This window comes from Xiphias gladius, chromosome 15 (assembly GCF_016859285.1).
Source record: "Xiphias gladius isolate SHS-SW01 ecotype Sanya breed wild chromosome 15, ASM1685928v1, whole genome shotgun sequence".
In the NCBI taxonomy this organism is placed as follows: domain Eukaryota; kingdom Metazoa; phylum Chordata; class Actinopteri; order Istiophoriformes; family Xiphiidae; genus Xiphias; species Xiphias gladius.
Window position 1 is genome coordinate 21,869,028 of NC_053414.1, and position 25,723 is coordinate 21,894,750.

At 39.3% G+C, this 25,723-nt stretch overlaps 1 protein-coding gene across 2 annotated transcripts in view; it reads left to right on the forward strand.

The window, feature by feature from the left end:
• Window positions 1-25,723, forward strand: part of LOC120800623 (zeta-sarcoglycan) — a 262,590-nt gene that overhangs the window by 84,084 nt on the left and 152,783 nt on the right. For both annotated transcript variants that reach the window (XM_040146854.1, XM_040146853.1), the window contains exon 2: window positions 17,923-18,132. In XM_040146854.1, the coding sequence (XP_040002788.1) occupies window positions 17,923-18,132 (210 nt within the window). The remainder of the gene's footprint in view (window positions 1-17,922; window positions 18,133-25,723) is intronic.

Sequence of the window (25,723 nt, forward strand, 5' to 3'; positions counted from 1 at the left end):
TGCAAGGGCTGATTGGCGGCGGTGGCAAATCACTTCCACTTCTCTCATCTACAAGTATCTCATTAGATTTGTCCTTTAACAAGCCAATCAAACAGCCGACTAATTAATAAATCATATCACCACAGTAACAGCAGGCATAGGTCAATACTTCATGCTGGGAACGAGGCATCTGTTTGTTGTTTTTAGAAACAAGTGTATTTTTTGGTGTGTGTGTGTGTGTGTGTGTGTATGTATCTAGTTGAGGACTTTTTGTTTTCCAGCTCAGATGAAAGTGTAGATGAAGGTAAATTAAAAACACTTAGTTTCTAGAAGATTGCCCTGGTATCAATTGTAATGAAAGTACAATTAAATCAGCAAAATATACTGTTAAACACATTCACGTGTCTCCGATTGATTATTGGCTCTTACGCTTCTCAACACTCTGCGCTACATGCTAGCTCCATATAATATCAAGTACATTTGATAAGTGATTGCAGGTTACATGCGGATACCGTATAGTAGCGTGCACTAATGATACTGTAGTAGGCACTGGCATTGTTCAAAGATGAGACAGGTAAGGTGTTGCAGCCTTGAAGATAAGTGATAAGACATAAGTTTTCTGACTAATATAGGCTCCCTTATTAAAAAAACTAGGGGCTATGATAAGAACAGTTGTTAATAAGCGATCGCACAGCTTATCACTGGATAGCAGACATATACAGCTGTAAAGTGGATATGCATCTTACATAAATATGGCTTAGCTGTATCCGCTTTCTTGAGTTAATGAGCACTTTATATTTTTAGCTTGACAAAATAATGCCTGTAGCCCTTGATTTCCTGTATAACACAAGCTAAGGTATTGGCATTTAGGATTAAAGATAATGATGTAATAGAGTCCCCTAATAATCTGCATGCTCATCATTTAACGTTTAAGCTGAATATTGTCCTGTATGCTCCTTTTAGTGAAATTACTTATTAAACTCTTAATTTAATAGGGTGTGTATCTTAGACATCCTTACTGTATGTTGGTCAGTGTATAACTTTATATTTGAAGGTGATGGCACACTTTTTCTATACACAAGCTTCAATCCACACTTGGTTTCTCCTGACCTTTGTTTTAGGTAATTTATATCTGTCCATCTGGCCATAGCCCCACGTCAGCTTTTAAACTAACAATTCAGCTCTGACTGCTCTGCTGACGCAAACACACACTAGCAACCCGTGTAATGTGTACATGCAGCATTTTTTTTTTTTTTTAGCAATGCCATTCATGTATGTGTGTGTGTGTGTGTGTGTGTGTGTGTGTGTGTGTGTGTGTGTGTGTGCGCGTGTGCGTGTGTGCGCGCGCGTCTGTGTGTGTTTATGTAATGTCCATAGCCTACTAACTTGATATACTTTCCTATACTCTGTCGTTATACAGGAGTCAGTGGAATGCAAAAAGCTTTAAGTGAGACTGGCTGAAAGCTGATACGATGGCAGCCAGAGTGGTCTTTGCAGAAGATGGTGTATACATATAAGTTGCACAGTATGCGTGAGGGGACACCTATGTACACGCATGACGCTGACCAAAAAAACAATGAAACACATCCTCAAACCTGTACAGAAGCACAAATGTTATTGGCTAAACCAGTCAAGACAGAGAAAGAAAGAAAGAAGGAAGGAACAAAAGAAAAATGTAATTACATTATACAGGAGGGGGAAGAGGAGTGATAACGAGAGGGAACAACTTTGGACCACCTGCAAGCTCTGGCATTTTCCCAGCTTCACAGCACCAGCTGAACAGATGGAAAAAGGGAAGGAAAAGATGTGGAAAGAGTGTGTCCAAGATAAACAGACCTTTTTATTTTGATTCCAAAAGATAGGTATTTTGATCATTCATTTTCATTCTGACTTTGATTTTTTTTTTTTGTGCCTCCTCAAACATGAATTATTGACATTTACAGTACATATTGATAAAGAATTTCAACATTAAAGTCCGTGTTTTTTGGGACCTAGACTGCTGATATGCCTGTGTGGTTGAGGGTTTCGTGGTATGTTAAATGTTGCATTTTAGTACATTTATGTATTTTGATTTTGCTCGATACATTACTCCTCTAGTGGGAAATATTTCTATTTTCAAAGCATATATTACTCCTGTGTTTGGTTTTGGGCTAATTTTGGAGGTGAACTGCTCATCAATTTTTATTTGAACTGGCATTAAAGTCTGATAAATGAGGGGGAAAAAAAACCCAATTAAAATTATAATCCAGAATGATAAAGAGAAAGAAACCCTTTTCAAAAGCAATCGATGCCAGATTGAAAAGGTAAACAGTTCACGGTTTTGGTTTTCAACTGCAGTTAAAGCATAAGCAAGCAACCGAGTCTGATCAAGCACCAACAGAATGCAGGTAATAAAGAGTGTTTACTGCAAATGTACAGGCTTAAATCTTATGGATCATTCTAAAGGTTATATGGATAAGAGAGAATTTTAAGTTCATATGTGCGGATGTTTTCTCTGAAAAGAAAACAATGAGGTGACTAAGGCAGCCATTTAAACTTTTATATTTATTGTATTTGTGTGGGGAATTCTAATAATGACTAGAATGACATCAGGCTGACAAAATAACATCACTGACACCATAGGGTATTTCGCTTTTTAGAAATTAAAGAGGCAAAGGAGTTCAGAGTGTTGTGAAGTGTTGTTTCAGATAAGAGCTGAGGGATGCTTTGGAACTGGAATGTGGAAGGTTACAATGGCAGAAAAAAAGATAAAGACATGACAGAGAGGGAGACACGAACACCCCGAATCGCATGCAGTCAGTTGGCTGTCTCCTCATCACTGATTTCCTTATAGCTCACCACTTTTCTCTTTCTCTCTTTCATCCCCTCCGGGGCTCCAGACTGACCTTCTCCACTAGCAGCACTGGTGCTCCCTACTGAAAATTTAAGGAGCACCAGCACAAAATTTAGACATGCATGGTAACACATTAACATTTTTTCCATCTTAAGTGTATTACTGATAAATGCTTTGTTAATAAGTAGACAATTTACTGAAATAACAATGTGCTGATTTATTTTAAATGAAAAAGTCACAAAGGGAAGTAATGCTTTACTTTATCAGTGCATCTGTCCCTGCAGAGTTTATGTTTCATGCTGTTGTTGTGCTTTACGAATGTTTCATTTGTAAAGTTTGTGGTTGAGTCGGCAAACTTAGTTTTCCCTGCAAATGTTGTGCCACACCATCACCTGCTGATTCCTCGTCCGAGCTGTCATCAGAAATTGTGGTCTATAGTGGCACAGGATGGTCTGATTGATCTTTCCTTTTGAAAAATGAATCGATAGTTTTTCATTGTCACCCAAGGGTCGAGTGAGAGCACTTATGGATCAGACACAGGTAGATTACATCCCGTGCAGAATTGTCCCCATCCTGCCTTGTTATGATGACGAGAGCCTCGCTTTAGCTCTTGACTCCAACCACTCTTTACCTTACTCTGTCCCTCATACACACACACACACACACACACACACACACACACACACCCACCCATCCACGTATTCTCACTCCCTCTTGGTGTTTCAAATGATGATTTCAAAAATCAAAAAATATTTTCAAGTTGCACTAGTGCTCCTACCCAAAAATGGTTGCAAAATGCTACTAAATGGTCGCAGCCTGAAGCCCTGCCCTTTTTCAGCAAGTCTCTCCTTGTTCCATTATATTGTGCGGGGCTCAGAGGTTGATATATGAGTGCTCCATAGAGGGACTTGGACATGAGCGACTGCTGGACTTACATCACACACATCACTCACACATGCACTCTTTGGTCAAAGCCATGAAAGGGAGCTTTGAGTTGGGCGTCTGGGCTGACAACACACAACTCAATTAGGATAGAAGTCAGGAAGAAATGCAAGTAGAGTGAGTGATGGCAACAGAGATAGAAAGGGGGGAGGGGAAGAGAAAGTGGGTGAGAGGTAGAGAGAGATGTAGGTAATGCTCAAGACAGATAAAGTAGAAGCACAAAGGGGGTGGATGATGATTCCTGCTAACATTGACAGTTTAAACTGTGAGTTATGTGCTCTGTGTTGACGATTTAGTATCCTCTCCATGGTAACTCTAGCATACAAGTGATCCACTCACATCTTTGCATTGACATTATATGTAAAATTTGCTTTTGTGGTCACTATGAACATGTTAACCCTGTATGTTACATTTTAGTGTCAACAGCCTGGCATCATATTGAACTTGTTTTACAAAAACGTTTAGTTTTAGCTTCTTAGTGGGTTTGTATATTTCAACTCTTAAGAAAGAGCTGAAAAGAAGCAAGAGGGCAACTAGAGAAGAGGGGCAGAAAACAGCAATAAAAAAAACGAAAACGTAAGGACAATGAAGTGAAACAGAAGTGATGGTGAAAAAGAAATCCAGAGTCATGTGGGGTGAGGTCAAGAAAAAGTTGTGTGTTCGTGTGTGTCATGATGACTAATCATTTGCGGCGTGCAGCCTCAAGCGTGGTTCATTCATAACGTACACAGGCATTTTTTGTATTGTACACAATGTTTCTTTGTAAGATTATTTTGGGCATTTTTGCCTTCATTTGGTGGTGACATTAGAGACACTGAGAGGACTTATGAGGAGTGAGAGAGAAGGGTATGTGTGTCTTAACCACTACGCCACCAGAACGCCAGTCAGTTTTAAAGCAGTAGTTTGGAAACCTATTTATGTATTTAGCCAGCGTGGGTGGTATCGAGGACATGACAGAATATTCACACAGAATTAATTTAGTATTTATATTCTGTTTGGTACATACAGTAAATGAAAATTGTGTGCTTGAATTTGTTTGAAACAGAGGGAGAAAGACGGAGAGATATACAGCACAGAGACAGTAAAAAAAGAGGCGTGTGTGTGTGTGTGTGTATTAATGTGTGCTGGGGGGGGTTGGTGATGATGGAGAAGGCCGGCTCATTGAGCAGGGTCATAAAGCCTCTGTGCTGATTCTGTCACCAGGAAAGATTTACTTACACACACACGTGCACACACACACACACACAAGCATCTGACGTACTTACAGCAGGCGTCCGTCACATCTTTCACAGTGCGTCTGCCCTTGGAAATAGTCCCTTCCCCCTGTCCACGTGATCCCTCCCTGTATTTCCCTCTCTCTTAAGTGTCAGTAACTCATACACACACATACCATTGTTTTACCCCCTTTAAGAAAGACACAGTTGTCCTTTTTGTCAAAGTAACAGCTCTTATCCTCTCCACTGTAACACACCGCACACACAAACTCTTCAGTATAACTTCGGTTCTCGCTCCTTTTCTGCCACTCATCGTGTTCCCGATCTGTAACTGAAGTATGACGTCCCTTGTTGAAACACTGTCACCACATCACTAGCTTTGTTTACACAGTGATTTAGCAGAGTGATGACTGCCTCACCACGTCAAATGTTTTGTAATAGGCTTTCAATACAAGAGTTGGCTGTGTGTGAAAGTGGAGATGTGAGTTACAGTATTTTTGTGGTTGAGAATTGGTTGCATAGCTAAGATTAAAAAGGCCAGTTTTCGGGGGATTTCTCAAGGAAACTAACAAGCAGGTTAGATGTCTTGACTGAATGACAGCCGGGATGGTGGCATTCAAAAGATGACATTATTAGTTGTTGTTGTTTTTTTTTTTTTCCTCAAATCATTTTAGTTGTTCAAAGGCATTCCTTGTCTGGGACATTATATTATTGAAAGTTATACATTGTCTATGGCGTTTCATAGGCAGCACCATTATGTTAAATCAGTGATGACTGAGGTCCTAAAGTGATAATGAAATGAACGCACTTCATTATCATTTTTGCTATTTACAACAATCATGACCAATCATATGCACACACCTCTAGATGTACATTTCTGGTTGTTTAATGAAACCAGAACTGATGTTTAGTTGCAAAATTGTTAAAAATTGAAATGAATGACACCCACATTTTGTAGCGTGAAAGAATCTTCACCTTTATGTCGTCATGCGATTTGATGTGGTACCTTTCTACACACCACATCCGGAAACAGCATACTTACTCATCAGCTTTTGTTGTGAGTTTCAAAGAGCTGTAAAAAGCAGACTGCATCACCAGCAAACTCTCTTTGCATGACGCTTTTCATCTATCTCTCCAGGAGGAGGAAAAACCCAAGCTTAAGCCTGTTGTTGCTGGCGTTGTTCAACAGTGGCAGCTTTTCGATCGACAGTTACTGACTCAGTGGGAGGCATCATGCCAGAAAGAAGGAAAGGGGAGGCAGGGAGGGAGCCTGAGAAAAAGAAAACGACGATATTGGAACAGGAAACGGAATTCAGGGGGAGAAAGACAAATATATGTAATGACCGATACATAAAGAAAGAAGAGAGCGGTAGAAACTGCTAACCCCAAGAAGGTTTCGACATCATTCTCTGGCAGCAGTGAACAACAGTCTTACCTTGCAGTTCTTACGCACAAAAACCAACACAAAATAACAAGTGGGGCTTTGAAGCTTCAGTGACAATTATCCGCAAATATTTGAAGCTTCGACGGACTTCAACTTTTTTTTAGCATGCAGGTCGCAAATCAGCCATAATAGAAAAAAGAAAATTCTGCAAGAGGGCTCAGCTGCTACATACAGTTTTCAGGTGATGTTGAAATTTGGAAGTTATTTCAGACGCTTGCCTTTTTGACATCTTGCTTAGTGTAGTTGTAACTTCTAAGCCTGTCGTGTGGTCATGTGCCACTGTGCCAGTGTCAGTGCTGGTAACCGGTTAGTAACACTGCAGTGCATGTGTATATGAACATATGTGACTTTGTGGGTGCTCTGACAATACAATAGGCCACTGCCATTGTGTGATGTGTGTATTAATTAAAGCCTGCAGTAGAAACAAGAGACTCGGTGTGGCCATGGATAACTACATGGCTCCTATACAACAAAGGGCTGACTGCTATACAGCACAGGGCTTCTACGAAGTATGAAAACAAGTTTTGTAGTAGAGCTCTGTTACTTTGTAAACAAGTGGTAAAAGTGATAACAACCAGATCCTCACAATTTTGGAACCGTAGAGGCTGTTTCAGAAATATGGAGAGCTCCTTGATGTCCAGCATTGTGTAGACTACAGAGCTCTCCGTGGTTCTGAAATACGCTTGTGAACCAGCACTGTTTTTGTTATGCAGAATTCATCATTGTGACTCAATGCACTGCTTCAAGAAGTCCTAAAAATCAAAATATATTCAATGGCTATTTAGTTTAAACTTTTCAAATGAAGACATATGAAGGCAAGATATTATCTGCTTATTTTACTCATACTGAACGGATTATTATACCTTTCAGTGCTGGCAGTGTACTCTGAAGTGGTCACAGAAATAGGAGATACTCAGAAAATGTTATGAATGTTCAACGGTAGAAATTTTGTGGTGTGTCATGATGAATAGGCCTTGAGTGTGAGGGAAAGCCACACAGTTCTTACCATCTCAGATGATAAAAAAGAGAGGTATGATGAATGTCAAGCCTCCTAAACTAGAATTCGTAACCACAGCCCATCCAGGTAGCCTACTGTAGTTGCTGTATCCAACTAACAGTCTCACTTTATACCTGCTAGCATTACAAAACTATCATTCCTTAATAATTTACAGGCAGGCGACAGCAGATACTGCAGAGCAGATAGACTCTGGGTCTAGTGATGTATTCAGTGTGACAGCCAGGAGGGCAAGAAAATACTTTCTATCCTTTCAAATTTGATCACAAATGCCCTTTTAAATAAGATGAATTTGTGGGTATTTTGATTTTAAGAACACTATAACTCACACAGACTGGCTGGAGGGGATACGTTTTTTTTCTTGCTTAGGTCTACCTCTATAATGACACTAAAATTGCCCCTGAAGCATTGCTCTCTTGTCCACCTGTTGTGTTATTTGCTAAACTGTTTCTTCTGATAGTAGGTATAAGCATGCATTTGCCAAGATGCACTTAGGTCTAGTCTGGGAAAGTGGCAAAGCATTTTCAACCATCAATCTTCAACCAGTTTTTGCAACCCTGCAGTTTAAAAACCCATTCATCCTTCGACTACCCACCAAGGCAAATATCCTTAATAGCAGCATGTGAGACTGGTTAATGCCATGAGATGACAGCTGGTCTCTAGAGGGGGAAACTTCCCTGCTGACCAGGTTGGGGACCAATGGGGAGTTCGAAGCTGCCAATCAAAAAATAACATCAGGATCTCTACTGTTCATTTGCTTTACCTGTTTTCCTTCCCCCACTCTTTATACTGTATCTCCCTCCCAACTGGCCTCCCTTGTTTTCCTTCTCCATTTCCATCATCCATTAATTAGTCTCATGGGTCTTGAAAAAACAAAAGACATTATTGGACGGAGATAAATCTAGACAGAGACAAATGAGAACAACTTTTCACTTCGGAGCCTCTATAAATAGAGACGGTAGTAGAAAGCAGCCCCTTTCAAACCAGAGCAGGGTTTCGGCAAACACCAACATCAGATGAACAGGGAAATACACTGATGAAGGAGGCTTTATTCTCCAGAAACACCACAGCGTGGCTTGTTTGTTTAAACAGCTTAAATTAACCCATATTATAATTCAGAGCCAAAGTGTGCAGCCAGAAGGGTGTGGAAGTCTTGGTGAATGGATGGTGACAATGGGCGTACAGAACATTCAGCATCAGAGCTTGAGGAGACCAGGGTTTGCATCATCCTTCAAACCAGCAGTCAGCTTGGTTTCCTTTAAGCAGGAAAGCAATCCATTGGCCTTAGCAAATATGGTTTCCTAAACATAAACTTATTTTAACCATATAGGGGAAGTAGATCAGAAATGTTCAAATGATTCCCCTGGATAACATATCTGCTTTAATGAAGACATATATTAATGAAGGGACAGGACAATACATTGCTGTTTCCAGTAGAAGCTGGATGTTGTATTATATTTAAAAAAAAAAAAAATACAGCACAAAATAATACCTTAGACTTCAAGTCATACTAAACAGACTATATCTTTGGAGGATATTCACTTGATTTGATTAATTCACAGTGCTGAAGCCTTATATTAGTTTCAGATAATTAGATACTTTTTTGGCACGAAACGAGAGCAGGGAGGGATCTTTCATTTGCCAATATGAATAGAATGAATGATTACAGCAAGCATAAACTGTTGTCACCTATTGCAACTGTTGTTCTAATATAAACTTTAAAAATTCTATTTTTTAAAATTACTGAGGTCAAATGGTCATCAAAAAAAGCTATACGAATAAAAGATCTAGTATTGCTAAATATCGCTATTAATTTTTTAATATTGAATGTTTTGGTATTTGTATTATTACTACTGTAGTAATATAATACTATCCAAAGCTAGTATATGTGGGCTATCCTGTTGAAGGGTCCTCAGACAGGCCACCATACTGCCCTAAAAAAAGCACCCAAAACATGGATAGTATAGGTCATGAATTGACTTTTCATTTATCTACTATCACAGCTTTCTGTACTTTTTTATCCCTTTTTTTAAGCTTCTGTCCTTCTGTCTAACAATGTCCTCACCCTCTGCCTGTTGCACGTTGTTTATATGGCAACCTCTGTTGGGCTTTGGCTTAGTTATGAATTATACTCTGTGTGTATGTATGTGTGTGTGTGTGTGTGTGTGTGTGTGTGTGTGTGTGTGTGTGTGTGTGTGTGTGTGTGTGTGTGTGTGTCCTTGCATGGCTATCTTTACAAGCAGTTTGAGTTTTATACCTTGGGAGTGAGGACATTTTGGCCGCTCCTCACTTTCTGACACACTTTCAAAGGGCTGTTTGAGGGTTAAGACTTAGTTTTAGGGTGCAGGTTATAATTAGGTTGGGGTTAGGCATTTAGTTGTGATGGTTGAGTTTAGGGTAAGGGGCTACGGAATGCATTGTGTCATTGAGAGTAATCACAAAAATAGAAGTACAAATATGTGTGCGTTTGTGAGAGAGAGCGCAAGAGTTGTTCTTTTAAGTCTTCTGTTTTTACACTAGGTCTTGTAAATGGTTTGGAATAGTGAACGCTTCACTACACAGGAGCCCTGTATATGTGTGTGTGCGTCTGTGTGTAGGCATGGTTTATGTTTGCCGATGTTCCTGTGTGTTTGCTGGTGCATGTAGCTGTAGTGTGATTTCGTGTCTGTCCATAGGTGTGTTTGCTTGTTAGTGTGGGATTTTCTTTTCTTTGTGCATGTGTGTTGGAGGTCCTTGTTCTCTCTCTCTGTGTGTGTGTGTGTGTGTGTGTGTGTGTGTGTGTGTGTGTGTGTGTGTGTGTGTGTGTGTGTGTGCTCTCTCTCTCTCTCTCTCTCTCTCACACAGAGAATCAGTGTGTGATCCATCCACTGGCTGAACACCTGAGTGCCCACAGTGACAGAGAGGGATGGCAGACTGACAGAAGCCAAAAACCTACAGCCAACACAGAGCGCTTGCAGTTCGTTTGGCTTAGTGGTTTATCACATTGGCACCAAATTAGTTACACAAATATGAAAAACAAATGTACATGCATGAAAACACCAACAGTTTGATGCATGTGTAAGTATTCGACATGCAGTCCCTTGTTGTCTTATCTGTCAAACACTATGCACACCTGACCCCCTACAGTGCTGCAGCTGTTTTTTATTTGTGTATTTTACCATTGACTTGACGATACACATGCTTGACCAATACAGAATTTACAGTGTCATTACAAAAAGTTACAAAGTCTTTTACGAACAAAAAGAAAATAGAAAGAATTAATATTTGGAAAAGTAAATAAGGTAATGAGAGGGTTTTCTTGGCATCATAATTAATCTTACAATGATAATGGATGATTGCCATTTCATCTAAGAGATATTGATTGAATGATTATGTCACTGGCTGATTTAAAAGCAAATGAATTAAAATATTAACGAGAAAAAATATTAACCAGAAGCAAAACCTCTAGAAATATAACCCTTCAAACAGAAGTACGGAAAGTGTGTCCAGCAATTACACAGATGAGATGAACAGAAATGGTCAAACAAAACTCATACACAGTAATACAACCTATAGCTCAGATGAGTTTAGACTGCTTTCTCCCATGCTGTACGATCAAAACACAACATTATGGACTGTTTAGCGTATCTTCATTTTGTGAAAAGTACAGCATCATTAAATCCATTGTAGTCTTTTATAGCTTTTTCCCTGATGAGGTCATATTTAGAAAAACCAAATAGAGAGGATGTTCCCATTGTATTTTATAATTATTATGTAAATAATAACTCCAGCAATTTGCATGGGTGGCCCCAGTATTTTTATTTCCACTTAAAGTAATAATCCATCAACATTGGCAGCTAAAGCTTATGGCCAGCAGAAAGTGCCACATATAGGAACCTCGTCAACAGAAAATCCAAGAAACTGCATGTCACAATAACGGCCTTAGTGTTTTATTTGTTGTTTGGTTTGACAGATGATGTGTGAAAAGTGCAGTACTGAAACACCACAGCATGCACTGTTAATGCGTTAGGGACTGAAATGCGTGCTCAATTCAAGAACAAAACACACTTTACAATGTGGCCAGCAACTTTAGTGAAGGTAAACAGCAAAACTTAATTCCCCAGAAAGTATTTAAGTAGCGTTTCTCACTTAACTATAAACATTTGAAAGGAATAATAACTGATTGTGTAACCATTTGAATCATATGTGTTATCTTTGGGGATTCTGTTGGCATCACGCATTGAATGGGTGCACAACAGAAGAATCTACTCAAATTCATAGATCATTAGTGATGAGTGTAAGACGGAGAACCGCAGTTTCCTTGAAATAGAGGCACCAAATTACTTTGAGTAGCTGAGAAACACCCTTGATTTTGAAGTAAAATTTCAACAATATATGTGGAGATGAAAGAAGGGGTCTATGACTTATTAAGCCACTGTATTTTCACCAAAGTATGTCCAACCATAAAAATTATAGAATTGAATAGTAAAGAGAACATATACCAGTCATTACTCAAAAAAGAAGCAACATTGTTAGCTTATTTATGACCAGTACTCTCAAAGGGAAGTAATTTATCCACTTAACATCTATCTATAGATAGTGTTACTAATCTGACAAGAAGAAAAACTGTAGGATTCAGTTAATACTACCTGTACTTTCTACAGGTACATCTACATCATCTACATCTAATTTGCTAAACAAAAAGGCCAAAAGAGGTCAAAGAAGCAGTATTGAACATCGATGCAAAATTTTGGCTTCTTCCACATTCAATTTACAATTATCAGGTTCATTCTTAAAAAAACCTGCAGTGGTTGATCTTTACCACTCACCTATGAATAGTAAATGCTTTGCTTGGGCGCTTGCATTGAAGAGACCAACAGACAGAGAAACCGAGAACGAAAGTCAAAGCCCTCTGAAGTGGAGCAATATTGGAGCAGTGTTATTGACTGAGTATGAGCAGGCGTGAGGAGAGCCTGTGTGATGCTGTGTGACGTTGGCTGACAGATACATTAGATTGCCCTCAGCACTTCACATATAGCAGCAGCACAAATCGGCCGAGCGCGCATACTAATTACATTTTGATACGGATTTCAGTTATGAAACAAAATCTTAAGCTGCCGGATTTTCTGTTTACAAGTCTGTACATCCATCCCTTTCTTCATTTTCCACCCATGTCTCCACATCAACCCCCGTCCATATCCACCCGTCTGTCAATTTATCTGTGCTTCACGTACATTATCAGGCAGCACACGTGTGCATCTGTTCCCACGCTCCGCCTTTATTTGCAACGTCCACCAAGCTGAATCTGACTTGACACTCACTCCACATCCCACATGCATTAACATTCATTTAGTTACATAAGAAGAAAGAATGACACGTCAGTTTCTGATTCCTCTGGAATTTCTCTTGCTGGACATGCTGAGAAGCTTCACTTTGTATCGAGTGAAGACACGCAGAGCAGGCAACTGAAACCAAATTTAGTCAGTTTTTACACTGACAGCTATACATTTGGCATCATTACAATGATATCCTGAGTCATATGGTTTCCAGCCATGAGCTGTTATCCACTACAAAGAACCCCTGTGACTTACTATATGAGGGCAAATTTGTAATTGCCTATTTTTCATAGGGGATTTGAAATTCTTTTTTTCATTGAAATGAAGCTGCTTGAAAGATGAAAGACAGTTTCATAGAAAGACTTCTTCAAGTAATATCTCCTGTCCTCTCATCTCCTGTTATTAGCTCCTTGTAAAGTAATGCTGTTTATCTTTTCCTTTTCTTTTTTCGGGGTTGCGGAGGTGGATAAGTCACGCGTACGGACCACAATCATATATTTCATTTTCTGCTTCATTTCTCTAATTTGTCTCTTTCTTCTTCTCCCTGCTCTCGTTCATCTCCTCCCATCTTTTCCTTCTCTTCACGTGGGGACACCGTCTGCGAGTGTGTTTTTCATATACATGTGTGTCCACTACCTGAATTTGGATGACTTTTAACAGCAACCATGTCAACCTCCTCATGCTGACATTTGATGTTAAGTATTATGGCTTGTGTGTTGCCCTGGTAACTGTAACCAAGTATGTATGTATGTAGTGAAAGGTAAACCCTTAAAATGTTGCATAACATTTAAAGGGTCTAACAGATGTTATAAATTGGCAAATGCTGCATTTTGGACCTGCATTCGTTTTTTTAGTTTTGGATCCTTAATGTGCTACTTTACATGTTCCTTAGTTGCACATAGTGAGGTTAATTGTTGTGGTAAAAACAGCCAATAATTACTGTTTGTTATCGTCATATATATTGTTGTAATTTTTTCTTGTTTAATCGTGATCGGGAAGTCACAGTTCCCCAACCTCTACATGTGCTGTCACAGCACCAAAGATGGAAATCCTACTAATTATATAATATGCTTGAAATCTAATATAAGCAGGCTTCTTGAACAAACAACTATTGGCACTACTGAGATCATTGTTAGATCACAGTTGACAGGATGCTGTAACCATGGTGACGTAGCCTTTTGTCTTAGACATGATGATTTTAATAAAGTTAGGTCACGCTTTGCAGGGCCTCCAGACTGTGGTGCACCATGGGATTGATTGATGACTCTGTTGTCAGTTCAATCTAAGAAATGCACTGGAAGAGGGGGGGCAGGGATAAGTGTAGGAGGAAAGGAGTGGACGGAGGAAAAGGGGGACAACAAAATAAATTGACAACAAAGACGGGAAAGAAGGAACGCAATGAAGTGAGTTAGGAAAACAGGAAGAGAAAGAATGTAGAAATGGAGAGAAGTATGAAGTTAGGATGAGTGAAAAGGATGGTTGGGTGATGGATGAGGAAGAGAGTAAGGGCTGGGATAGGAAGGTGCTTAAGATGTGAATCAGAAGAGGAAGAAAATAACTGAAAAATTTGAGAAATGACAATGGCAAAGAAAGATGGAAGGGATGAGCAATCGAGTGAAAAGAAGAAAGCAAATATAGAGGGGATGTTAAGAGAGAGTGAGATGCAAGGAAAGGTTGAAAAAGGGCAAGGGGGGGGGGGGGGTTCTGTGGCAAAAGACTACAAAAAAGTATGACAAATGATAAGTAAAACTGGGGAACTATGGGGGATGAGAAAATAATATTTTATCAAGGAGCTGAGTTGGATTGATAACCATGCCTGGATCTGAGAGTAATGTGACACAAGTCACCATTAGACTTGCAAGACAATAAATGAGTCAGTGGGCCTTTCTCAAAATGGACCCTCCCCATTCGCACTCTGTTTGGAGTCACACTCACAGCTGAATGAAGCACCCTTCATTAAGGTGTAAGATATAAATACAATGGCAGCGGAAATAGGAACTGTCGTCTACCTTGGTTTCATATCACCAAACATACACAGCACTAAATAAGTAACAGTTTGGGCAGTGAGGTGGCAGACACAGTAGGCCCAAGCCATGGAGAAAAATAAAACTTACTCCCAGGCTTCTTTGGTGGCATTTCTTTGTTTGCAAACATCTTCTCGTTTTTAACTGTAATGTTTATAAGCTGCTTGGTTTTTGCAACAGTCCCTTTAAACATACAACACTTTACAATCAAGTATCTACCGTTTACTGGAGTAGTTTAAGAGAAAATGTACGGGTAGTCGTACGGAACTTACATTTGTAAGGGGCGTGTTCCATGACGAACACAACACAGGTTGCATGTGATCAGTAAGTCAGCATCGACGTAGACTCGCTGTTGGGGGGTTTGACAACCCACTTCCATTCCCTGCTGTTTGGTTTGGGATGGCACTTAATTTGGCAGACCCTCCATGTGAACATGCCAAAGGAGTGGACGTGGGTAGAGAGAGGGCATAGGGGGTGGTTTGAAAAAGGGCCAGTGACAGAGCATAAGAGAGGATGCTCCCGTTACATCACTGAGCAACTGAGTAACTGAAAAAGTCACAAAACTGACCTCACACCATGCAAAAATGACACTGAATCCTGTAATTCAATATCACTTGTTGAGTGGAAAAAAAGAAGAAAAAAATTTGGTTTTCCACGGTCATGTTGGTTATTTGGCTGACTCATATCTTGCCCTTGAGAAATAGTCATGCAGAAATGGATACATACACCCACACATACACACAGATATCTGTGTGCATCTATTGATTCCCACTGTTGATACATGCAGGAAGAAAAAGATTAGCATTTGCGGGCACCGCAGAAAACTCCAGTACACACACAGCAAGCGTAACTGCACACAGGTATACACAGTCGACTATTGATTCAATGTGGATGCTGAATACTGAGATAAAATGATCAGCAGCCCATTCCCAAACCCCTATTCCACAGCAGTACCCTGCTATTGATTCATATGAATTGTATCTGCACAGACTGAATAGATGCATGCGAAAAGTGGAAAAAAGTGAAAGCTGAGAATATTGCAAGAGAATTTCTTCATTGTAAAAAGGCAAAACATCATTAATCCATTACCCTACCTGACAAACATCAAGCCCTCTTTCCACTCGGCATTAATGTATGTCTCATATCCACACTCTGTCTAGATGTAAATTAGTTAGATTACATTTAGACCAAAATATTGATTGCATATTTTGTATGCACATTAAAAGTAGCTTCATCTTTCTTTTACCAAATAACAGATGGAAATGTCCTGTGTCATGTCCTTTCATCACCTGCTTCAAATCTGATATTAAATGCTGTGTTTGTGCTCTATTTTTAACAAATAAGTTTATTGCTGTGCTAAACCTCTGATAATTACTACACATTCATTGAATTCACGCTTCATAGTTAATGCAGCCTAATGTAATTCTATGCTCCTCTGGAGATAATTTGCTTGATTGCCTCTTCATTGCATCTTGGGTGCATTTCTGCATGGATTTGTTGTGTTTTCGGTCTGTTTTATCAGAATGTAGGACCGTTCAGACTGGTGGTGTTGAAGCGAGGTTATAGCTTTTAGCTGATTATTCTAGGATTTCCACATGAGAAATTAGGATAGGTTGGCCATGGTTTGCTTATAACAGCTTTCTGCTACGTGAGATGATGTTAATATCATTAGGGATACTGAAGCTTTTCAAAAAGACTTATGAGACTTAAACACAAACTGATTTAAAACCAATATATTTTTATGTTATTTAAGATGTGGGGGGATTCAAAGATGGGGCCAGTCCTTTAGTATCTGTAGTGAGAATATATTGTACAGTATATTTCAAAAATCTCAAAACTCCTGACAAAAATACAATTTTTATGCATTTTGAATAATTCAGCTCAATAGCTCAGTAGGACCTTGCTTTTTGTGTACAAGAAACAGGGAAAACTGTGGAGACACAGATAATGGGTTGATATTTGTTTCTGAGTCTCTTCCACTGAAACCCAACAAAATTTAAACAGGCCAAGTCTGCATTTCCTTTTTTTTTTCTGCGGGCAAGACAAGAGTCAGCATTTTTGTTTCCCATCAAGGCTTGTTGGATTCATCATGTGAGACTATATGGAGAAAAAGTAATGTGGGGGGGAAAAAAAAAAATCAACAGTCGCTGAGGTGTTAAGGTCATGCAGTCTCAGCAAATAAAGACACAATGTGTGTGTGAGAGACTGATAAAGAGAGAGAGAGAGGTGCCGAAGTGAGATAGGAAGTGAATTAGGGAGAGAGAGGGAGAGAGAGAAAATTTGAGGTAGAGAGAGCAAGGTAAACAGAGTGCGAGACAGTTAGAGAGTCAACGATAGTAGAGATAGTAGTGCCTTGCAGCCACTGTCCATATCTTTTGCCACCAATGACTCTTCCTGATGCACTACAACTAATGGACTCTGTCCTCCTCTGCTGTCTTATCTGCCCTCTCTCTATTTCCGTCCTGTCTGTCTCTCTCCGTCCTCCTTTTCTGTCTCTTACTACTTGATGCTGTGCTATCTCTCCACTTCACTGCACCACCTCTATCTTATTTTTATCATGCTTTGGTCTTTCTCTTGCACGCTCACTTTTGCTCTCTCACTTTTACTCTCCTTCAATCTCTCATGCTTCGTCTCTGTATTTCTCTCTCCATTCCTATCGTGTTTTGCTTCTCCTCTTTATCTTCAACAGTTTAATACTGTTTCCATCCTTCCCACCACCATGGCCAAACCCCCAAAAGTCCATCCTCTCCTCTCTGCCTTATCTTTGTCTGCACTGCATGAAAAAGGGAGGAAAAACATGCCAGCTCTCTCTTCTTTCTCTTCCTTTCTCCTTAAAATCTTTCCCTTTATGCATGTCTAGCTTCTGTGCAGAGCTGAACAAATGGATATTTTCACTCCAAAATGAGAAACTTCTAGTAATAAAAAAAAGAAGAAAGAAGGAAGAAGGAAATAGGAAGCAGGATAAATGAATCTGAGTAACTTAAGTAACATCAGTTGACGAATGGTGACATTTTTCTGACTCTAAATTAATAAAGTATAAATTTCAGATAAGTTTTCCTTAAAAATGGGTTCACACTGTTTCGAAGATGAACTCATCGACATAAAATAAAAAAGAGTGATCCTTACATGCATTCGCCATATTTGTGTGTCTTTCAGATGACCCAGGAGCAGTATATCCTTGCGGCACAGCCCAACCCACTCCACCAGCGGGGGGCGTCGGTGTGCGGTGCCCAGGTTTACCCAGCAGTGGGAATCTACGGCTGGAGGAAGAGATGCTTGTACTTCTTCATCCTCCTCCTCCTCGTCACCATGATCGTCAACCTGGCGCTGACCATCTGGATCCTCAAAGTCATGAACTTCACCCCGGTGAGAGGCGTGTTGTCTGTGTTTATGTGTGTCTCATTAAAATGCCAGGATGTTATATGGTTTTGGTTTTATGTTGCAGTTTATATGAGGAAGCTATAAGAGGTAGTTTAAAAGGTTTGCTGTAATCCAGAGCAACATGAGAGTGATGATAAAATCAACAGCGGTTTAACAGGAGTGTTCGTGTGTCTGTGTGCATGCCCACACGTGTGGATACTATAGCTACACCAATATATCAAGTAGATATTGTCCTGTTAGAATTATATCTCATTCGACTAGTGTTGTCCACTATTAATGAATTGTTAAATTAGCACTATATTATTACTATTATTCTCAAAGATTTAACAGCATTTAGATTGGAATCGGACACAAATTATTTAGTGTCTTTTAGTTTTGATCCAAATGCTGTTTTGTGCACCCATTCAATTTTCTGGAGAAAACACTAATCATTTGTTAATATTTTAAATGCTGACAGAAAACAAAACATAACAAAAGAAAAAACCACAATTCCTCATATTATATTTTGAGTCTTGTCCAAATTATTGCAGTATAAACTAAGATTTCCCCAACATTCTTTGTTCAACCAGGGGATGTTAAACATTGTTCTGACTGCTGGGCCCTTTTGCCATCTACTCTGGGTCTCCAGTGAACTTGGTTAAGCATTATTTTTTTGTTCAACTTCTTATATGGCTTGTTTTAACAATCAACTGATAAAGACCGCAAGTGGATGTATGATTTATCGCTGTTTTTCAAAAGCAAAGGTGGAAGTAATATGACTGAAGTAATATGTTACACAGCCACAAAGGTTTTCTGTTTCCAATCTACCTACCGATTTTTTTCTTTTTTTTTGACCATGACTGGGGTGTTTTATCCTTAACTAAATAGTTATTTTAACCAAAAGCACAATAGTTTCCTAACCTTAACCAAGTAGTTTCAGTGCCTAAACCTAACCAAACCTTAACTGTAGCAATGGCAAAAGTAGTTAATCACAAAGCTGTCATGATTTATTTGCAGCCACTGCAAAAGTACTTTTACCATTAGTCTTAACCGAGACCATCAAACTAAACAACAAAATATGGCCTTTGACATTGCCTTCCAAAGCAACACATAAGATATACATGGTTTGAGTTTTTTGATGTAGCTGACATTCTTTTTTTATGGTCTCATTGTTTTTATTTTTTGCTCTTATCCTTTATTGCTCTTATTTTGTGGTTTTAACTATGCCATTATTTTCATTATGTTGTGTTACTGCTGTTGATGTCAGGGCTGTGCTGCTTTGCTTTGTAAGCACTGTTTTGGAAAGCACTTTTAGACTTCGATTTTGTGCTTTTAAAATTCCAAATAAGTACGTTTTCTTGACTGATTAGGAAAAAGAACCACCAGTGAAATATTAACATCCACTGTAGGAAATAATAAATTGGTGTTTGTTTTAGCACAAAATAGTAAGCACTTATAGGGCAAAAACAGTGTTTGCCTTTGTATGTGTTTGTATATCTCTTTTTAACCCAGTCTTTCTGAACATGTCATCCATGGGTTACAGCAACCATACATCCAATATCCCATTTTGCCCTGGGGCTCAAGAAACTACACTGTGATTGTATATATGCAAATTAGGCCAAATTTGAGCCCTGCAACCCTGTGGTAAAGCCTCCCCACATCATGCCTTATGTTTCAATAAGCGACTTCCTAATATATATGAGAGGTGGGGAAAAAGGGGAAAAAAACGACAGCTAGAAAATATGCTTGAGGGAAGGCAGCCAGCACCAAGCATAAAGGAGCAGAGGATATTTCATAGGCTATATACTGGTGTGTGGAAAACAGAGACAGCATGCGAGATCAAGAGATAGGAGGAGATATAAAGGCCCGGAGGAAGGAAAAAAGGTTAAAGTGCAGGCTAGAAGAATAGTAGTTAAGTACAGATGCTGTTTTGATTATTATAAATGAGTGAGTGTGATATATGAAACAATAATAAGGAAGGCCCATGCAATTTTCATAAATGTACAAATCTCACAAATATGTCAGCTGTATGATAAAAACATAGAACCTACTGATCACTGGAAAGTTTGGCAGATATAGGAATGATTGAAATTATTTTATGCATCAATTTTCAGTGTAATTTAAGGATTTTAGTGTTTTCATCCCATCTCATACTAGGAATCATCTTTTACAGTTTTATTATTTGACCCTGGCCACATTGTTTCTCTAATCCCAATCATGTTATTTTCACCAAATTATTATTGTTTTTTTTATTTCTTAATTTCTTTCTTTCATTTTTTAAATTACATTTTATATAACCATGAAACATCATTGTGTCACGGCTAAGATAGGAAGCAACAAAGATGGGTACAGACAGACAGCCGAAAAACAGATCACACAAGCCATAACAGAACCAATGCCATGTTTGACAGATGAGGTTTTGGCTTTGGGTCATGAGTTTTTCTTTTTTCTCTCCTCACTTTCCTCTTTCCATCATTTTGATTGATGTTGGTTTTTGTTTCATCAGTCCCTATAATTCTGTTCCAGATGTTTTTCTGAACTGCAGCCTGACCTTTTCGTTTTTGAGCTTTACCATTGGTTTGCATCCTGTGGTGAATTCTCTGAGGTTGTGGTCATGAAGTCTTCTCTTGATCAATGACAAGGAAATATATTTGCCTATATTCTGGTTAACATTCTTGACCTGAGCCACGTCTGAGCTCTTTCGTGAACTGACACTGAAATGACAGACAGCAGCCAAAGAAACAATTAGTAGCCAAGTTTAATATTACTTTTGAACCCTTTCAGTTTGGGCACTATGTGTTAAAAGGGCTATCTTTCCCACACAGTTCTTTCTGTATTGCTGTACCACTCAAAGTAAAGCTGAGACTTAGCACTTTAATATAATATCCATTATTTTATTTCAAATCAAATGTGCTGAAGCAAAGAACCTGAAGAACAAAACATTTTGTACGACTGTTCAAATATTCATGGTCTGAATTTTATGTCTTAACCATACATCACAATACCAAAGTGAAAAGCACACTGTAATGTAAATCATGAATGGGATTTATCATAACATTCATATAAGATTATAAATCCTCAACACAATTGAGGTTAAACACCCCAATAGCTATCTAGATAGAAATAAGTGAATTAAAACAACTGACACCAATCTCAAAAACGACGACTCAATTAAACACATCAAAATCTAAAATACCCCCTAAATACATCAGTAGCCATTTTGAGAACACAGGCAGATTATACAGCAGTAATTTTAATTCCTGTAGAGGAACTGCATTTTGAAATTTTAAATCAAGTTGCAGAAAGTCCCAGGCATAAGGTGCAGCATACATAAAAGCTCTTTTGAGTAATTCAATGTGGACTTTGGGAACCATTTATAAATGGGAGTCTTGAAGCTAAGAGGATAGCTATTTACACATTATGTCCTATGCAATAATGCAAGAAGAGAAGGCCACAATATTGTAAAAGACATAACAATGGTAAAAAATGCACTTTTCCTCTCTCTTGGGCCTTGTTTTCTGTCAGCTGTCAGACTTTAGAATAAATATTGTACAGATTCATATCCTGTGTGTTTTTCTGCAATAGCATCCTTTCAGCTTCCCGGCTATTACTCTAATCCCTAGCAGTGCTATATGATCAACTTTTAAAAGAGGTTAGTGTGGCTGACAGAGAATGGAAAAAAACAAAAAACAAAGCAAACCATAAAACAATCAACCAAACAAACTGGAATTGTAAGGTGGACAGAGAAAGATTGAGAAAGAATGGATTGTTATGGAGGCTTGGAGAAAGGGGGGACATGGAGTGGGGATTATGTGTGGAAGAAGAGAGTGATGAATGTAGAAAAGAAGAGAAAGGGTTGATAGGGTTGAGTAAGTATGTGTCTACATGTGGTTTAAATATAGTGTCTGAACATCCACACATAGCTTCTCCCTCCTGTCCTCTGCCTCTGGGGTCCTCAGAGACTTGGAGAGGTGTCTGTTTTACTGCCTTGTGTAGGGGAAGTCAGTGGATGATGAGTTGACACAGATAGTCTGGTGATGTGTAGCCATGTGTCGTGTATGAGAGACCATCCAGATACATATTTACATAAACTGTCTTTGGATGAGATGTTTCATTGTGTCTGTGCGTTTGATCAGTTAAAATTCATATGGTTAAATTTCAAAAACTGAAATCCACGTGGGTATAGAGACAGTGCTGTGTTTATTGGTGAGGAATTTAACGTGGGAAAGGAACCATGATGTACATCATTACCCAATATAGCAGACATACAATCAAGAGACCATGAAGTGCATATTACACCTGAACTTATCCATAATTTTGAGCCTCATTAGTTTCTGTTTATCCTCAAAAAATGCAGTTGTGAAAAAATAAGTACATCCCATGAGGATTGGTGACTTTTTCAACATATTTGAACAAACAAACATCTGATCCCCTCTGATACAGTGCCTACAGAAAAGGTTGATATACTCGAACAAAATCGCAAGGAAAATGAGCATTTTTAGTCATTTATTCAGCAAAAATATCAATAGATATAATATTGTTCTGTGGAAAAAGTAAGCACACTATTGGCCTTCAGAAGCTAGTATTGCCCCCTTTAGCAGAAATACGTTATTGTAGGCTTTTGGTATAATTGTCCACCAGTCTCTGACATCGGCTTGCTGAAATTTTTGACCACTCTCCCATGCAAAACTCCTTCAGTTGCAAGATGTTTGAGGATTTTCTTGCATGTACTGCCCGTCTCAGATCACCCTTATAACATTTCAATGGGATTCAAATCTGGGCTTTCACCAAGCCATTTCATAAACCTCCATTTCTTCTTTTTGAGCAATTCTTTGGTGGATTTGCCAGTGTGCTTAGGGTTGTTATCCTGCTGAAAGGTCCTCTGCCGGTTAAACAACTTTTGGACAGATGGCATCACATTATCTTCAGACACTCTTTGATATGGTGCATAATTCACAGGTGAATCAATGACTGCAGGCTGCCCAGGAACCAACCAGGCGGCGGAGCAAATCCAAACCGTAACATTTCCACCACCATGGTTCACTCTTGGTATGAGGTCCTTCTCCTGAAAAGCTGTCTTTGATCTTCACCAGACATGTGTGCAGTTACTTTGGTCAAACAACCCTCTTTGATTCGTTTGTTCAGAGTAAATTATTCCAAAAGGCCTGGTCTTTGCCCAAATTTTCATTGGCAATCTGTAGTCTTACTCTAATGTTCGATTTGGATAGCAAAGGCTTTTTCCTGGCAAACCTCCCATGGAGGTCAAATTTGTGCAATCTGATTGTAGACACATGCACTTTGACACCAGCAGCTGCAAGAGTAACCTGTAGATCCTGTGATTAAAATGTGGGTTTCTTTGAGACTTCTTTTTGCATCAAACAATTGGTCTGAATTGGTCCTTGACAAATTGGCAGTCAAAATCTACGCCACTTGTAGACTCTATTCTGTACAGTGGAATGATTCATTTCATTTAATTTGGAGATCTTTTTAAATCCCCTACCAGACAAACTGGCATCCATAATCATTTTTTTCTGAAAGCCTTGTAGAAGAATTCTTTAGATTTTGTAATGATGACACTACACACTTTACCCCACCACATGACCCTAGAGGTTTAAATAAGACAAGTTCTAACTGTACTTCCTAAAGAGGTTCTAATCATTGGCATCTGATCTGGAACACCTGATTCTAATTTTATGGATCTGAAGGTGTGATAAATGTAGGGGTGTTACAAACTGTAAATTTTATGTCATTTGTTTGAGTATTTATAGTATTTATATTTTGTGATGCACCTTGACACATCATCAGGAATGTTTCCTGGGGTCATCAGGGATGTTTCCTGGGGTCATCGGGTATTTCGGGTCTGTCAACAGTCAGGCACCCTCACCCAGGCAACCCAGCTGGGGTTGATCAAGCCCCAGCTTGTGTCCAGTTAGTGCTACCCCACCCACAGCTCTCCTCTCCCGATCCACAGCCACCTTGATGCAACTTCTGCTGCATCAGTCTTTCGCCTACTGGCCCCTGTGATGCCCAGCATGTTGCAGACCCTGCAGAGGGACTGGTCCGCGAACCCTCTGCATCCAGCCTCCATGGGCTCGCACCTCACTCGCCACCTGTTGCTTCAGCTATCTTCCACTAGCAGAGCATAATTTGTTCTCTTCCTTTCTTCAGGAGATTCTTGAAGATAGAGAGGGACGCCCCTGCTCTGATAATATTTGGTAACTCATTCCACTGTCGGAGAAAAGCTGCATTAACTACTGCATCAAATTACAGCAATTAATTGGATCGAGCAAACATTACTTTTTTATCGTTGCCACCTGTGTGCTAGCAAGGCTATCAAAACTCAGGTTAGTGAGATTAATCAGACAGCAAAATAACATGATGTACACGATAGAGAGCAAACTGCAAGAGACACAAAGTACCAATTCTGTCATTGTATATTGAATAACATGATTAACTGGCATAAGATGATTGGAGATCTCTAATTGAGCAATCACATTTGGGTACAAGGAGGAAGGCTGTCTCTTGCCTGTCACTCTCATTACCAGTATCTTTTGTGTAAGCTTGCATTGAGCAAACAGTTAACATATTCAGCTCCAATTGGACGAGTGGGCTTTATTTCTTTGCTGATCATTTGTTAATCAATGTAAATGCAATTTCTTTAATCTGAGGTGTCACTGTGCACCGAAGAGCATTTAAACTTACTCAGTGTACTTTTCTTGTGTTGCTTGATTCTTCGTTGCTAGATCTCTGATACACGGGCCCCCTTGTGTAGCAGGTTTCCATTAGAAAGATCCAGCTGCTTTGTGTCTCTGTGCAGTTCCGTGTCTGAACACTACATGAAGCCTCATCAGTGTAGCTTAAAGGCAAGTAACAATAAAAATAAAATCTCTCATACATTTCCCTTCTTCATTTCTCATTTTGAATCTGGCTATAGGGAGTTGCTTCTTCTATGGCTCCATGACTGTCATTTCAATCGCCACCGTTCAAATCAAGTCTAACTGTCTGCAGCATAATGAAGGCCTTTCTCAAATTTTTTGTTTTGTTTTGAGTCGCCAGATGCGATTCTCATTGTGATGGTGTGGGGAGAAAAGAGATTTGCTTTTGAAAAGACAGCTTTGGAAGTAAATTGGAGAGGAGGGACTTGTGGGGATAGGAGTGAATGTGTGTGTGTGTGTGTGTGTGTGTGTGTGTGTGTGTGTGTGTGTGTGTGTGTGTGTGTGTGTGTGTGTGTGTGTGTGTGAGAGAGAGAGAGAGAAAGAGAGGGAAACTAAGAAAGAGTATATGTGTATGTGTTGGTGTGTGTGTGCCAGCAATTATTCAACAATTGTCCATGCTGATGTGTGTGTGTATTTGAGTGTGTGTGACTTTTCATGCTTGCGTGTGTGTGTGCGTGTGTGTGTGTGTGTGTTTGCGCGTGTTTGCGCGTGCGTGTTCTACCCCAAGTCCTTTGGGCTTTCACTGCAGAGAAATTCAATTTCAGTTGTCACTCACCAATCAGTCTGCCTAATTCCTGGTCTGGACTAGACTATGGTGTGTGTGCATGTGTGTGTTAGTTTTCTTTTTCATCTCAATACCTGCTCAATCCACAGTGCTTTGT